Genomic DNA, 17,493 nt, shown 5'->3' on the forward strand with positions numbered 1-17,493 from the left:
AGTCATGCTCTGAATTTTCCAGCCACTTGCATCACTTTCAGTCTTGACACTTTGGAAGAGTTTAGGCTGGGGCTGCCATCAGCCCATCCAGCTCTGGCTGTTCTCATTGCACAATCCAACATTTATAGAGCTGTTTGTCATCTCAGGAGTGACAGCCTGGGCAAAAATGTCTTTGTGGAACTGTGCAGCAGGAGTATCCAGTCTGGGAGAGCAAGACCCTGATGACAGAACATGCTGCCTAAATGAGATGGGCAGCTTAGAAAGAAATGCCACAGGGCAAAGTGGGAAAGCAGCTGCCTCTGCTGCACACCCGAGCACCAGGTCCTCTGTTCCAGGGGTGAGTTTGCCAGAGTGAAGCATTTTTATAACATTTTTTATGTACAGAGAACTGATATACATCAAATGACTTGCCCAAAGGTAGACAGGGAGTCTGTGAGTGATGGGGGAAACATATTCCCACCCAAAATCTCATCCATGTTTCTGTTTTACCCAGACAACTGCTGGTCTACATCGTATCGTATTTTTGCAATCCCGGCTCTGAAGAGCTTATCTGACTGCAATTATCCTCTTCTGCAGAAGCTGTTTTCTACCTGGCTCAGTACACAAACAACAAGCAACCCTCTAATAAATTAACAAAGCTTTGAGTGCAGTGACTTGCAGAAATGGCAGCTAAATGCAGGGGCCAGTTCTGGGCTCAGCAGTGCTCATGTCTGCCTGGACAAACTCTCTGGAGTCCTTCTGTCCTGATGTGAGGATGATCAAGGGGGTTTTGTGTGTCAGAGTGAGATCCAGGGGTGGGAAGGGGCTGAAAGGGGTAAACTTTCCTGGGCATTAATTGTTTAATCAGAGGAGCCCTGTGGGTTTGCCCCTAGTGGGGCAGGAGCGGAGGTGTGGTGATGTGTGATGTGTTCAGCAGGACAAATCCCATAAATCTTTTTCCATATGACCATCTCCTTCCTGACTCACTGACCCTCATCCTGCAGACATACCCAGCATCCCTGACCTCTGCCTGCCCTGAGGGTGAGCAGAGCTGTGGCAGACCCAGGCCAGTCCCAGGCTAACCCATGGTTCATCTCTCCTCCTGCTTCTCCAGTGCCTCTCCCTGACACTATCAGTGTCAGATACTCAGATATTTTAGCCAAACCTTGCCCCTGATGGTGGCTCTGCTCCTTCACTAGTTCCAGGAATGTTCACACAGGGACAAAAGCTGTTATGAAATGAGAATCTGTTTTTAAATTCAGAGAAGGTACAGACAGCTTCCATCCGCCCTCCCACCCCTGAGTCTCTTTGTGGCTGATTTAGTTCCCAAATGCATCAGACTCCCAAATCCACTGCATCCGTGAACTCTGGGGTTCAGATGGAAAAGGGGCTTTTGTGTTACCAAAACTTGCTGATGCAAAGCTGCTCAGGAAAACACAGGCACGACACCTCAGGAAGGAGCAGTGGAAATGTTTTGGTTACATGCAGGTGGAATTAAACAGATGTTTAAAAAATGAAAAGCTGCTTTTCTAAGTATGTCACTGTTGCTGCTCCAGATGAAGCAGGATGAACCAGAGCATCTGGAAGCCTTGGTAACAGTTTTCTTAGAGATTCCTCCCAGGGAGTGAACAGATAATCCACCTTCCTTTTCTGACACAAGTGAAGCCACAGCAGATGGCTTACAGCTGCAGGGTGGTCAGACTGAGAACCTGCCTGCTCACAGAGGCACAGCAGATTACAGGCCAAAAGCCAGCTCTCTTCTCTGCCCCATTTCTCAGCCTTTTGACATCATTTTTGCTCCCTGGAGTACAAAATTCATTGTTGTATTTCTCAGAAGCACGGGTGAGCAGACTCACTGCCTAATAAAAGCCCAACCACTGGGAAAGGCTTTTGAGCTGCAAAGATGCTTTGAATGATCCCATTGTGTCTGGAAGGACATGAGGCTCCTGGGACACCCGTGCAGGCGTTTGTGGGTATCCAGTCTGTGTGTGAGAATACCCCAGGCTGGAGGTGACAACAGAGCACGCAGTGGGTCCTGGCATCTCTGCTCGGGGCTGCACAGCTTCCACATCCCAGGACAATGCAAGGCACCATCTTTGTATTCCCCCATCCTCCTTCTTCAGAGTGTTGCTGGTTGGGGCTGGGAAGACCTCAGCTGCTTTGGGATCTGTAGGCTGTGTGGGGAGGTTGTTTGGTGTTCAGGTGCTGCAGTTTTTGCCACCACTGCTCCTCTGAAGCCACCAGGAGTGAGAGGGTCTGGCACTGCAGCCCCCAGGTGTCCCTGTCCTGTGGAGGAGCTAGGCAGTGATGCACCTGCTGCTGCTGTAATTGTGCTGTGGTTGGGTGAGGTTAGGCAGACTGGCAGGCAGCCCTGTCTGTGGCACTGTGAGAGGAGCCTGACCCCAGGGACAGGGCTGGGCAGCACCCAGGGACTGGGGACCAAACTCCAGATTGGTGGGTGCCATTTGGGATGGCAGTCCAGGTGTGCTGAGGGCTCAGCTGCACCTTTTTGCACTGCTCTGTCTGGTTGAAGAGCTGAGGTGATGCTTGGGAGCACAGCAGGTTTTGGTGCTCCCCTGGACCCCTGAGATGTGGGACAGGACATTCTGGGGACTTGCACTGACTAATCCATGATTTAAGAGCTTGCATTTGATATATTTGATATCATCCAGCAAAGACCACGTGCCAAAAATGACAGGAATTCACCCCATGGTCCTAATGAAGGTTCACAGCTCCAGGCTGCACAAATTTCTCTCCTGTCAATCACTGCTTCTCCCCAGGCATCTCATTTCAGCCCTGGGAAGAGGGGAGTGGTGGCAAAGGAATCTGGGGAACAAGAAAGGAAAATCTCACACAGAAGAGAAAGGAGGGAAAAATAATTTTGAGCTGAAATCAACCATCCACTGCTGAGGACCCTGGAGAGGAGGAGTGTCCATGCACTGGGAACAGGGGAGCAGAATGCTCCACTCACTGCTGCTCCTTCCCTCTCTCTGCACCCCCTGGGAGACAGCAATGGCTCTCTCCAAGCAGTTTTGTCTTGTCCTGCTTTCCTCCACTCCCAGTTTTCCTGAGCAGCTAAATCAACAGCCTTAGGGGAAATGAGGGGGGAGAAGACATGAAACTCCCACAAAAATCCAGTTAGCACAGCTGGTGGATTTCATGTCTAGTCCTTTCCTTCTGAAGGGGAGATAGAGAGATGAGGGGGAAGATGGGACTTATAAGGACTCTTGTCCAAGTCTTGGGTTCAAGTGTCACTTTCCATGTGATGTCAGGAATGTTCTCATTCCTCTTTTTCTGCTGAGCCATTAGAGTGTTTTCTTTTTCCTGGTGTATTGTGATTTTTTGGCACAAAGGGGTGCTTGAAAAGCCTCCCTGTTTCCGTTCTCACAAAGCAAAGGAGACCAAAGTTCACTGTGGGGGTAAAGAGCAAGACTTCTCTGATAAAATTCCAGCTGGAGGTACTCAAAGCCAAGGAGAGCTGTCCTTCCCCTCAGCCTCTGGGAGCATCTCCCAGCCCAGGTGAGCTGCAAATTCACACATTGCCTCGGTTGGAAATCTTATGCTAAGAATACACTACTTCTCCTTGAGGGCAAAATCTTTGAACAGGTGGGGCTTATCTGTGCTTATCTCTTCCCTGTGTTCCTTTAGAGTTCTTTCCTTTTGCAGATTTGGACATGAGGATGCTGCTTTTCTGTCCCTCCCTATTTCTTACTTCAGGTATGTGGACAGTGCTGAGCATCCTAAAATTGAAAGTCATTCATGTGGTTTCCACATCCACAATGAATGTGGCTCTGGAGCAGACCAAGCCACTGCAAAGTGGCTAAAATTTTTCAGTATTACTTCTGTGTGTATCTCAGGAGTCCCTGAAGTCCCATCCCAAAGCTGCAGATTGCTCTGAGCCCTGTGCAAACACTGGGACAGAGGAGGGTGGAGAGAGGCCTGTGAAAGCTCTGCTGAGCTGCAGGACCTGCAGAGCTCTTGCTGCAGGGGAGATCCCCCTCTGGACATGACTGTGCCAGTCCCAATGAGCTCAAAGCCTGAGGATCTGGGACAGCTGTGGGGTGAGGGCAGACAACACTTGCCCAGGTCTGTGGTATGGACAGGGAGCCTGCAGAGCTCCAGCTCCCAGCGCTTCTCTCTGGAGAGGAAACTGGATGTGGTGGCAAAGCTTCTCTCTGCTCGATGCAAGAAGCCCCTCAGTGGCTGAACACTGTATAAACAGCAGCAGCAGGCTCCCTCCCCCTTTCCCTTGCTGTTTGTTAAACACACGCTCTCTGCCTTTCTCTCATTCAGGAGCCAAGGCAGCATCCAGCTTCGTGAGACAGGGCTGTCAGTCACCCTGCCACAGGGGCTCAGCCTGCTCAGAGAGGGGTGCCAGAGCTTCTCCTGGCCATGAAACACTCTCCAGCAGCCCAGATCCTCACCTGACTTCCTCTCTTCTCCGAGGACAGTTGCAGAAAAGTGCTTTTCACTCCTTTGCCACAGGTTGACTTCCAGAGAGCGGAGAGGACCAAGCGCTCCGTCCTGGCCAGCGATGAGGCAGTGACTGCAGTGAGCAGCTCGGCTCCTGGAGGAGGAGGAGGAAGCTCTGGCCTTTGCAGGTGGGTCAAGGGGGGCTCATCTGAGCAGCAGGGCTGAGAGGGGGCCAGGTCTTGTCCATGCCAGATGGTTTGGGCAAAAAAGGTCCAAGAATCTGTGGGAAACTGGATTTGGGGACTGACAGCCCTGAGAGCTGGAATAGAGAAAGCAAACGAGATACTGACAGGAGAGTTTTGAAAGATCCCTGAGCAGAAGCAGGAGTGTGGGAAGCAGGATGCTGAGTGAAAGCAGTCAGGAGAGCTCCAGGGTGCTGCAGCTCCAGAGGTGCAGGTGAGGCTGTCTGAGCAATCCTGATCTCTCCTGAGTCTGCCTCCTCGTGGTTTGGCACAAACCCGTCAGCTCCTCCGTGCTGGGGCTGCACACCCTGCTGGCACTCGGCTCTCTGCCACAGATCAGGGTCCTCAGAGAGGGAGATGCAGAGGGGATATGGAGGAGGAAAATCAGTGTTTGCTTTCTCTCAGCACCCATTGCATGTTAGTCCTGGAACAGAGAAATCCTCTTACAGTCCTGCTGCAGATGCATTTCACCTACAGAGTTTCTGGTCTGTCCCAAAGCAGGATACTGTGTTTTTTCTGTTCTGTCACTGAATTGTTATTTCCCTCTGCTCCACTGCCTCACCTATCCCAGACTCCATAATTTCAGGAGGTAACAGGTTCCCCAGGTTAACCAGGATCCATCCACCACGCTGTCTCTTCCTTTCTGCAGCCCCAACAACTGGTGTGTCTCTATCTCAGTGTCACCCATTGATCCTGGTGTCCCAGCCAGCCTTGCTCTGCTCCCATGGCACATCCCACAGGACAGAAGGCCCTGCACTACTCCCCCCTGCTTTCTGTAGGATAAATTCCCATGAGAAAGCATGTATGCCTGCCAAACAGATCTCACCACCTCCTTTTTCATCCTGTCCTGAGCTGGGTGATTATGGCATCCTCATTGCCCTGTCCCCTTCAGAGTCTACCATGGCTCCAGCTAGGCTGGGACACGAAAATATTTAGTGTGAGGACCCACAAGAACTCCCTGGTGTTTTTGTGGTTCCTCATCCTTGCACTTTGTCTCCCAGTGCCAGTTGTACACTGGGGTCCCCAGGAGCAGTTCTGGGTGGCAGTGAGTGTCTGATGCCATGAGGTTTCTGCAGCAGTGGCCCTGAGTTGGATAGATAACTTACAAAGCTGCAGCAGATGGTGGGCTGGTCAGAGGGTCTTCTCTTTTGCTGGAGTATCATAACAAGGCAATCATCCCTTCACTGGAGACAAAAGGAGCTGGGATAATTTCTGTCTGTGCTTTGGCTTCAGGAAATCATCCAGAGCTGCTGTTTGTCCTGAAACCTGCCCATTGCACAGAGAAGATAAAATTCATTCCCCTCCATCAGTCACATTTTGCATTTTCATGCAGTTCCTGAGATCAATGTTCAGCTTTTATGCTGAGATGCAGAGTCCTCTCTGCTGGTGAATCCAGGAGGCTGGAGTTAGAAACCTTGGGCTCTGCCCAAGCCCTCATGGATGTGCTGTGTTGTGTCTGGCAGGCTGGTTAACATCCATACCCCCATTTATTGTGTTGTCCTCCCTTAAGTGCTGTGGGATGCAGGGACACTGAACTCTGCTGCCTCTTGAAGGGAACATGAAGGTGGTAGAAAGTGGCTTGTCCCAGGGTGACCACCAGCTTCTCGTGATGAGGGATGGTCTCAGACCTCCTTGTCATGGATGTCTGTCTGGATATGGGTCTGGGGAGGAGATGAGTCGGTGCTCCTGACTGGGCTGCTGGAAATTGAGGGCTTTGGTGGAGTTGAGCATGGAATAAATCAGTGAGCCAAGCCATGGAAGTATCCATCAGTCTCAGCCCTCACACCCCAGCACTGCTGTAGAAAGAGTTTGTCATTAACCAAAGGGCAGAACTGGCCCAAGTCCCTTCACTCCCTCCTTTTGAGGCCATGGACTCCAGCCTCACTGCTTGGACAAAAAAGAGAAATTCTAATTAGCAAGCTCTGTTTTCTCCAGCCCTCTGACCACCCCTCCAGCCTTGCTTTCTGAACCCTGCCAGCCTTTACAGATGGCTCTGCCAGGTCTGGGTGTGCCTCTTCCAGCCTGGCTGAATGCCTGGGGCTGCAGCAGGGACATGGAGGGAGCTGGGGTGCCCCAGGAAGCAGAGGTGGATGAGTCCCAGGGCAGCTGCTCTGGGCCCTGTGCAGGAATGGAGCTGTCACTTGGTCACTGTCCAGTCAGTGACAGCAGTGTGCTCAGTGAAGGGCCCCTCTGTGCCTCTCTTCCCAAAGGCTGAGTCCTGCTGGCACAGGGGGCAGCTCTGTCTCACTGGGAGCCTTCCCTGGGTCCCAGCCCTGCCTCAGGTGAGGGTGAGGGTTATCTTGAAATAGGCAGCACTCTGTTTCTGCATCCCTTCATGACAACTCAGCACAGAGGAAGGGTCCTGGATAGTGCTTCTGCCTCCTCCTGGTCTCTCCTGCTGCTGTCTTGTCCCAAAAACAGTTGTCTCTCAGCTCCAAGGATTTTTTCATCATGTCTGGCAGGCCTGTTAGGCATGGGGCCTGACAGCAGCCTACATATATGCCAGTACTTCATTACTTGCTGGAACAGACCTCAGTCCACTCCCAGCAGCATCCCAGCGACCTCCAGGCAGCCCCTGGAGTGGGAACATTTATTATAATCATTTTGTCTCTTAATTAAAATGTCTTAATTGATTTGTAATCATTCCCCTTTGGAGAAAAAAAACCAAAACAAACAAAATCAAATAGTGATTCCATTAAGGCCATTTTGTTAGGAAGGGAAGCAGCTCCAGCAGCCATGATGTTCCTGGCTCCTCTCAGATGGTGGGCAGCTGCCAGTCTCCAGCAAAGGGAAATGGGCTGAGATGTGAGCACAGGAACTGGCAGCCAGTTGGTGGATGAGATGGAGAAAAAGAGAAGGGAGTGTCCACTGGCCTGGTGCCAGGAGTTGGTGCTGAAGATAAATGGAACAGGCAAGCCACAGAAAAGGCAATAACAAGTGATAATACTGGACAATCCAGAAGGTTTAAATCCCAGATGAGTGGCAAGCAGGGAAAGTGCAGTCACTGAAAGTGTCCTCAGCGCTTGCTCTGTTTCCTTGGCTCTGGGCAGTGGGGTTTGCTCAGGGCCAGGTGTCAGCCAAAGGGGCTGTGGCTGTGCCACCTTCCCAGGGCCCTGTTCCCCTGCTCTGCTTTCCCCTGCACCACTGCATGGCATGGCTCTGAGCTCCTCTCTCCTGTCTTAGAACTTGAGATTCCCCTTGGTCTTTCCAAGGCTGGAGCAGGGGTGTTGTGGAGGTCTGAGATCACCCTCAAACAAACCCTGACCCTAGCAGATCCACCCATTTTTCACTCTGCTTCCTACCCTCCTGGCAGCAGCTACATGGTGTCCCCTATCTCAGAGTGTCTGAGCCCAACAACCTCATTTACAGGAACCACTGGCACAAATCAAGTCTGCAGAGTGAGATGTTAGGCAGGCACTGGGCAGGGAGAGGGAAAGGGTCCAGCAGGGGTGGTTTTAGTGCAGGCAGCTCTTCTCTGGGCCTCAGCAGGGTCCTGGCTTTGCACATGCCCAGACAGATTCCTGGGAGCAGCTCCTGGGGGGAATCACAACCCTTGCCCTGAGGAGGGATGACAGGACAAGCAGATGCTTTAGCTTAGGTGGAAATGCAGTTGCAAAGCATTCTCCCTTCCCAAGGACAGGCTGGCTTGCATGGGACTTGCAGGAAGCCCACCAGCACCCAGCAGTGCTCACATCTTTTCTGAGACAAAGCCAGTTCCTTCCTCAAGGATCCTGAGAAGATACCCAGCAGTCTGCCTCTAATTCTCACTTCATTTAAGCTCTTTGCCTCCCTCCCTTAGTGAAAGGGCATTTCCCCCCCTCTCTGCAGGTCAGAGAAAACACAATGTTTTGCCACAGAGACTCTTGAGCCCCACATGGCAGGAGGCTGAGGGATGCTGGGGCTGTGGCTCTCGGCCTCTCTGTGCCTGGGTGCTCAGCAGCAGCTCTGTGGGAGGTTGTTCACAGCTTCAGGGGTTTATGCCCTGCCCATGCACGTCCCTGTAGGAGCTTCCTCCTCTGCTAAGCCAGAGGATGCTTGGGTGTCACCAACACTGAGAGGGACAGAGAGGTTCTTTTAGGGATCCTGGGCAGAATGGAGATGGCTCTAAATCATGGTGACAGTTAAAGATTTGTTTCTTTATCAGGGTATTATGATTAGCTGAATTTATGATTGAAACAGCACAAGATTTCTACAAGGAGAATCAACCTAGTACAACCTACAAATAGCAAAATGCAGAATTTATAAATAATTTATGATTTATAATCACCTAAGTAATACAGAATTTATAATTCAATTTATAATTTATAATCACCTGGACCCTCTTCAGATTGGGCCAAATCCTAATACATGGTTTGTTGTATCATTGTAACAATCATAATCTAGACTCAAAAATCCTATAAAGGAATATGAGCCACTCACTGAACCCTTGGAGAAAGCAGAGGATGGTGGAGATGTCTCCTGGCCGTAGGATTCATGGGTGTCACTGTCCAGCAGCTCCTTCCTTAGGACTTGTACCTGTGCTCTGAGTGCTGTCACACTTCCCTCTCCTGTGATGGGGACACACCTGCCTGGCTGGGTGCCTGTGCCCTTCAAAGCCAGCAAGGCAGACAGGATTGCCTGATGCCTGGGAACCCTGAGACTGGCAGGGGAAGGAAGAAGAAAACTGGTTTGTCAAGTTGTTCCACAGGGCCTTGAGAGCCTGATAATGAGGGCCAGGGAATGGCTGTGAGACACATTTGATCACAGAGAGAGGCTCATGAAATGTCATTAGCTGTGCTACCCACATTACTGGGAGGGAGAGCAGACAGTACTGGGGGGATTAAGTGGCAGCATCACTAGCAGGAGCAGTGGCAGAGACATGCAGAGGCAAGGGAGACAGATATTTTCACCTGGAGAGGTGAGAAATAAGAAACAGAAAAAAACCTAGTGTGCAATCTGGAAATAAATAAATTGTCACAGGGAGGTGGAGAACACCTTGACTTTGAGAGTGCTGTGTTTCTCTCCTTTCCTCATTCTTAAGGTGTTAGGGAATTTTTGTAGGTGAGTAAATCTCATCAAAGATGAGTGCAACCTGTGCTCTCACTTCTGCTATGTCTGTGTTCCAGACCCCCTTCTCCTCCTTATGGAAAGTCTCAGGCCAGGCATGGGCCCATTGGAGGGAGCCAACAGCTCATTCACCATGGAGAAGACAACCTTAGATGAGAAGCTGTCACAGGGCTGGCCTGCCAAGGACTTTGTCACTCCCACCCATGCTCTCTCTGGGTCCCGCAGTGTCATGATGGACAGCACCAAGATCCTGGGGGTCCAGGTCATCCTGATTGCTGCCTACTCCCTCATCATTCTGCTGGGCTTCATCGGCAACTCCCTGGTCATCTACATCATAGTGAAGTACAAGACCATGAGGACTGTCACCAACTTCTTCATAGCTAACCTGGCCCTGGCAGACCTGATGGTGGACACACTCTGCCTGCCCTTCACCCTGGTGTACACCCTGCTGGACGAGTGGAAGTTTGGAGCTGTGCTTTGTCACCTGGTTCCTTATGCTCAAGCTCTGAGTGTCCACGTGTCCACTCTCACCCTGACTGTCATTGCCCTGGACAGGTACCGCTGCATTGTTTTCCACCTGGACAGCAGGATTTCCAAGAGGCTCAGCTTCACCATCATAGCTGTCATGTGGCTGGCAGCAGCTGTCCTAGCAGGGCCCCTGGCCATCTTCAGGGAGTACCGGTACGAGGAAATCCCGTCCATTAACCTCAAAATGGCTGTGTGCTCAGAAAAATGGCCCTCTGCTAACAACAGAGATGCCACCATCTACAGTCTGTCCATGCTCCTCCTGCAGTATGTTCTTCCTCTTGCCATTATTTGTTATGCCTACACCAGGATCTGGTTCAAGCTGAAAAACCATGTCAGTCCCACTTCTAGGAATGAAAACCAGTGCCGGAGGAGGAAGACAACCAAAATGCTTGTGATGGTGGTTGTGGTGTTTGCAGTCTGCTGGCTCCCCTTCCACATATTCCAGCTTGCCATTGATCTTGATCTGGTTCTTATCTTCCATGAGTACAAACTCCTGTACACTGTCTTCCACGTTGGGGCCATGTGCTCTACGTTTGTCAACCCCCTGCTCTATGGATGGATGAACAAGAACTACAGGAATGGGTTCCTTATGTTCTTCCGTTGCCAGAACAAGCCCGAGAGCATCCACACTGAAGGCTCAGTTAGGGGGAGGTCTTACATCTTCAGGGCCAACACCCTAAATGGGAGCATCAAACAGACTGCTGGCAATGGAGCACTGCCCACAGAGGTTTAGGGATGGGACATCACCTCCAGGATTGAGGCTGGCTGGGCCCAGAGACATTCTTGGGTGAAAGCCTTTTTTTGAGAGAACATTGTGCTGCCAACTATAGCCACAGCAGCCATGTAGAAATACGAAATACCCCCTGTATCTCTCAAAACAATAAATCTGGTGTATTTTTGTCTGAGCAAATAAATTAATTTTTCCTTTCACTGCGTTCAAGTTATGCATGGAGACACAAGAAAAAATAACACACAGAGAAGGCTTTTATTTCACCAGAAAAATACACCCTTTTTGCTATTTCTATTTGACAAAGTGGGTTGCTCAACCTTTTACCCCCTGACACATTACACATTACAAATGTGGAGCTGATATTGTGTGTGATTGTTCATCTGTACGTCTCCTACCCTAAAGCCGTAATGATCCATCTTAGCTAATGCCTCCAAGGGGAGAGAGACCTGCACTCTGTTCTGCAAGCTCCTGCTTGTTAGTGCCATCACTCCTCTGAGCTGGGGAGAGAGTGGGCTGGCACAGATTGAAGCTGGGCAATCCATGATCTCTTGCCCAACGTTTGCATAAATCTGCATTTGCAACCCACGGGATGTGCTCAAAGTGCTCCCAAAGCCCAGGAGGTGGCAGTGGCACTACTTACCACAGTCTCCTCTCCAAGTGCAGGAGCAGGGCTTTGGGAATGCCTCATTAGCCAGGGCCTGTGTGCCAGCACCCTGGGATTAGCAGGGAGGAGAGCAGGAAGGGAAGTAGGTTCAGTTTCAGTCCTGTCCATCAGCTGCCCCAGATCTTCCCTTTCCTAAGGGATTGTCAAGGGCAAGCAGATAAAGATGTGGCTCCTGCCATGCAATAACTTGACAACGTGACCAGAGAGGCAAAAAACTGCCAATGAAACCATTCTCCAAGGCACTCAGAGAGTTTAAAGCTTTCCCCTTGCTGAGGCTGAAGGTAGTGTAGGTCTGTATATGGGTGCTTCCTTTCAGATGTAACCTGCTTGCATGGTTTTCACAGATTTGGTGTCCTCTGCAGAAGACATGGAGAGTAAGGAAGATGTGCTCTTTCAAACCAAACTCTATGTTCTCCTCCTGAAGGCTTCTGTCAGCTGGGGAGTGTATTTTTAGCTCTGCCATCAAAGGAGTCTTGATTGCTACTGTGATCTTGGTGTCATCTCTAAAAGTCAGTGTTCATCAGATTGGAAAGTAACTCCCAGATGCAGGAAAGAGACTAAACAGATCTCCTCATGAAAAATAAAATTAAAAGAAAAATTTTGATTTGTAGGTCTTCACTGAAGCAAGGGCAAGAAGTAAGAGGACCTGCAATACTGAGTACACCAGGCTGGATCAGGCTGCTGGGCTGTCACATCTGGGTCCTCAAGAGATCAATTGCCAGAGGGATTATTTGAAATTCTGCCTTCTCTCTAGCTTTACCTGCCTCTGGCCTTTGTTCTCCAGCTCAGCTTCTAACTGCCACAGTAGATTTTAAGCTCTTTGTTTATTTCTGATCTCTGCTCCATTTTCCTAAATAGGTATAAGAAAGTTGTTTCTGGTTCCTTCCCAAGAGACTTCAGTGCCAGGGAGGGGCTGCAGACCACACTTCACAATTGGAAGCATATTGGTGTTAATAACCTCCTCAGCACCTGGCCCTACAGGTCACAGCCTGGCCTTCTGCCCAGGGAGATTCAGGATCTACAAGGATCCTGTCAGGAACTCACTGGTTCCAGTTAACAGGTCATCTGCTTCCTGACAGGCCAAGCCATGATGGGAGAACCAAGACACAAGTTAACCTTCCTCATGTGAGTGCTGTGGAGTGGCAGTGGGAGTTTCCTGTTCCATCCTGATGGAAGGGGGAGGATATTCTCCTCCACAGCACTGGTAAATTCTGTCCCTACTTAAAGAGCTGGTCATTTCTACAGCCCATCCTCCTGAGGAACTCTCCCCACCTTTCCATCAAGCTCCAAGATGCAAGGAAATGTTTATGTTTTAAAAGTAGTTCAAATGGGTGGAAAGAATTCAACTATTACCAATAAACACTTCAGAAAGTGATTTAACACTCAATAATATAAGTCAGAGTAAAATAACAAATTTAGCAGTGCAAGCTTGGAAGCCAATCATGCTGCCAGGCAAGATGGATGAGGAGCTAAATTGCTCTTCTAGAGGCCTTGCCAAAGGTTTTGTCCTATGACACCACACACAGTATCTAACTGCAGAGCAAGGCAGATAATGACATTATGAATGACTGTTTAATTTTGAGCCCAGACTTTTAAACTAAATATGGATAAATAAATAAATAGATCCAAATTCTTAAAGAAGAAATACTGGTAGTGGCATGTACAGGGCAGAGGCATTTTTATGCTGGAGCAAACTGAGAAGGAGAAACTATTTACTTGAAAGGTAACAGCAAAGTTCTTGTTTGCTCTGTTTAATACACTTGTGCAGCTTCACTGATAGATTTGTGCCAGTGAGCTTGCTGTTTTGTCCTTGCCATTGGAAAAAGTTACAACCTTGCACACCCACTGCTGGCAAGGAAACCAGCTATTAGTGGTGCATACTGTGTGTATTCCTGTGGAAAACTGTGATGCCTCTATTGAGGGAAAGGATCCTTAGTGTCCAGTACCAAACTGAACAAGAGAAGGTGCAAGCAAGGAAGCAAAGCTGCTTAACAAAGGGTGTCAGAGTAGATAAAGAGTATGTTTTGAATATTGTGACTGCATAGAAGACAAGAATTAATTTGTTTCCATGAAACAGAAATCTCTTGGAGATGAAGGTTCCCCAAATATTAATACCCTGCTAAAGACGGCCTTACTGCCATGATCAGCTCAGTGAAACCAAAGACTGGCAGCTCTTTCAGCTTTTGAACTATTTAGGGCTCAGAGCAGGGCATGACCCTGCTCTGGGGTGTCAAGGGCACGTCCTTTAGTACTTACAGATAACCTCGGAGTCATCTTCCCGCTGCCTGTTCCTTGCCAAAGGCACATCCGTGACTGCCTGGCCAGGGACTCTCCTGTCTGCAGAGCTGGCCCTGGTGTCACTGACGAGGGACAGAACAACTCCTGTCACCAGCACAACAGCTGCCAGGGATGAGGCATTTCATTACAGAGTGGAAACACCGTGACAGAAATGAAATGAACAAGTGTTTCATCAAAGCTTATCTGGGAGACAGTGTTGTACCTGGTGGCCAAACGAATTTCCCCTAGGGCTCTTCCTGATTCTTGCTGACATCCTTCTCAATATGCTGCTTCTCTGAACTGACCTGAGAATATTTCACAGCTTTTAGGAGTGAGATTCTGAATTCCTTTAGAAGAATCCTATTTCTTATGCTAGGATGCTCCTTCTGGTCACATCATGCAAATCTTGTATTATAAAATGTACCGCTGCACAGTTCTTAATTGCCTAGAAAATTATTAACTTTGAGTAGACACAACAGGTGGCAATGCCTCTAGCTATTCCATGCCACCATTCCTCACATGCCAGTCAAATCCAAGAACAGCTGAGATGTGACAACTTCTTAGTTTAAAACCAGCAGCATCAATAGCTGTTGTTCCTTAGAACAGGATGCCCTAAGAGCTCTTGAGAACCAGAGTCTCTTATCAAGCTTCCAGTCTTGACAAAGCACATTGAAATTTGCAGAGCACAGGCTGTCCTTTGGACACAGGAGCCTTTTAAGCACTAGAAATTTTGCCTCTAAAACACTTGGCTTATTCTGAAAATCCCTTCCCATTTAATTTCCAAAGCATACACGTCTGTAATGAGGCAATGCACGTACAGAGAGCAAAGGTTTGTATTGTTGGCTTTTTACTTTTCCTTGTTAAGGTAACACATTCAGCTGGCACTCCAATCAATGCAGGGTCAGCTGTGTCCTTTGGTCAGGGCTCTCTCAGAATCAAAAACATGACATGCTCCTGCATTTGCCTGGGCTTCATCCTGCTCCTGGAAAGGCCAGATTCAGCCTCTCATGGCTCTCTGCCTTACAGTAACAGGTGCCCTCTCCCATTCTCCATGGAAGCCCAAGCAAACAATGTCAAATGGCACATGTTTTATTCAACATACCCACAACTGTATCAGCAGAAACACTGCTCTGAGCTTTGCACAAAGGCTCTATAGGGAAATACACACCAGTCCAGGAAAGAGGCCATTCCTCTAACATATGCTAATGTGCCAGAGGAGCTGGAGTGAGTTCAGTGCTGCTGAAGGAGGTCTCAGACAGTTCAGCCTTTCCCTTGATATCAGGTGTTAATCTTATCATTGTTACAGCTAACACAGTCCAAAACCAAATTAGCCTTTGGGCAGGAGCTGGGGAGTTGGCACTGTCTTCTCATGCCTTTGACTTTCAGTTGTGTTATTGTGTGATTCCACCAGGGTCTCTGAATGTGCTGGGTTTTAAATAAGGCCCCATAATCAGCTACTCTGGTGAAAATCAGGAATTACTGCAATAATCTGGAAAGAAAAAGAAAGGATTCTGGGTTCATGTGGGCAAGCAGAATTTGGTCGCTTGCATTTGAAAAAAACAGAGCTTTGTTTTCCTTTCAGTTTTCCCTTATCTAGCTTGGGATTCTTCAAATGCCAAAAATAATATTGCATATTACTGCCAGAACATTTATCTTCATTTTGAGCTCATTTCAGAGACAGGACTTGTTCAGGAGAGCCTGGGAGGGGACAAAGGCTAGGGTTTTAAAGCCCATCCTTATCTCTAGTCTCAGTGTTTTTTAAGTTAAAAGACAAATCAGAAAAAGACAAAGTCACTCACGTCAAGGGAGGTACCAATTTATCTTCAGACAACACAACCTCTATTTAATTTTCCATCCAGACACCCCATCACCCTTTGCCATAGTGTTGTACATACACAGGGCTGGATGAGGTTGGGGGAGGAAAGCATTTTTCTCCTGCTAATAGCAATACTTTAGTGTCACTCATGATTTATAGCCAGCAAAAAAAAAAATGCTTTTTCTGCTGTATGTTCTGTTTGCTGTAATGAGTTCAGAAGGAATAGTGCACATGCCTCATGGAGCTCACAGGAGGAAATCTTCATTAGTCCAGTCCTCTCCAGTGTGGTAGCAAGGGACTGGGAACATTAGAGGAGAAACCCTCTTGTTTATAACTAGCTTATTGACGTGCACAGACATGGAGTTGTCACCGTGTTGCTCTGCTAATGTGTCACAAATTTTCAGACACTGCTCATCTTCAAGATTCACTAGCAGCTCAGCCACATGGTGCTTCTTGCTGGTGTGTGGAAGGAAGGAAATTAGGGGACAGACAAAGATTTCAAGATATTCAGGAGAAGATGAACCTTTGGATGAAACCTGGAGGTTGTATGGTTCTTTATGTAAGCTGGGGTAGATTGTTGGCTCTTCTGGGAGCAGGATCAAAGGTAATGAACTCTGTCATGGTGCAGGAAGAATGGAGCCTCTATCAAATTAGAGACAAGTAAGAAATAACAGCAAACCTGGATCCATCATGTCCAGGGCTCTGTTGCAGATTGAGGCAATAAAAGATGCTATTTAGGGAAAGCACACATGCTTGGCCACTTTAGTGGTCCATTCCCCTCATTCCTCTAACAACAGCCACAATTGTTGTATCAGCTATGTTAAAGTGGGCATCCCTGCCTAGGGCATTTAGTGACCATGTCTAGGCTTTTTGCTTGTGATTTTGTCTAATTGCTGCCTAACTCTGACAATTCTGTCTGCTTCCCAGGGCAGCCAGCTCCAGAAGTGCACTTGCACAATGTGAAAAAGCACTTCCTTTTATTTGTTAAAACCAACCCCCTGTTAGATTCAGCAAATGCCTGCTGGTTCCAGGGCTTCCTGAACAGCACCTGAGCCAGAGCTTCATCTCCAAAACCAGCTGAACCTAGGGCCTTCTTCCTTTTACAAATCTTGCTGCTGTCCTCATTTTTCAGCATTCTTCTCTCCTGGTTCAATTCACATCTCCTAAGCCAGTTTCTTCATCTCTCATCATCTTGTTTGTCCTTCTGCGGATCTCCTTTCGTTCCACAAATACTGCAATGAGCTGATTTTGCTCCCAGTTCCTGTGAAGGAGTGGGATGCATCAGTTTTGTTCTGACCTTGCTTGGGATTGATCATATGAGTGCTTTTCAGTAGGTGAGGAGGAAGGACATCTCTTGAAAAAAAATGTCAGGCTGCCTCTCCCTGGCTGCAGTGTTGCTGTATTCTTAATTCTTAATGAAATCTCATTACACTGGTCACTGAGTCAGTTCAGTGAATCGTGAAATGCATTCCCAGTTTTGTTTTTGAAGATGAGAGACAAAAGGGCAGTCAGATCCCTTCCTCACCCTGAACTCTCTATCCAATAGATCTATCCAGGGGCAAGATTGGAGTCTAAATGATCCTGATAGCGAACAAGTGTCATTGATCACAGCTTCATCTGTCCATTCTGTGAAACCGAGAAATGAGGAATTATGCATTTCAGGAAAAGAATGATGAGGTTTTGTTACTTGGCAACTGTAGCTCCCACATATTTTGGAAAAAATTGAGAACATCCTGTACCTCAGAGAAATCAACCAGCTTAGGTGAGGAGGAAGGGAGCTGGCAGCAGATCTCCAAAA

The 17,493-nt window shown here is 48.5% G+C and overlaps 1 protein-coding gene across 1 annotated transcript; it reads left to right on the forward strand.

Moving 5' to 3' along the window:
- Nucleotides 1–9,694: 9,694 nt before the first annotated feature.
- LOC132080594 (neuropeptide Y receptor type 2-like) lies at nt 9,695–10,941 on the forward strand. Its single transcript, XM_059483830.1, is given in 2 exon segments — nt 9,695–9,746; nt 9,749–10,941. Coding segments are annotated over 2 exon segments (1,245 nt in total).
- Nucleotides 10,942–17,493: the final 6,552 nt, after the last annotated feature.

The sequence above is a fragment of the Ammospiza nelsoni genome, chromosome 16 (assembly GCF_027579445.1).
Source record: "Ammospiza nelsoni isolate bAmmNel1 chromosome 16, bAmmNel1.pri, whole genome shotgun sequence".
In the NCBI taxonomy this organism is placed as follows: domain Eukaryota; kingdom Metazoa; phylum Chordata; class Aves; order Passeriformes; family Passerellidae; genus Ammospiza; species Ammospiza nelsoni.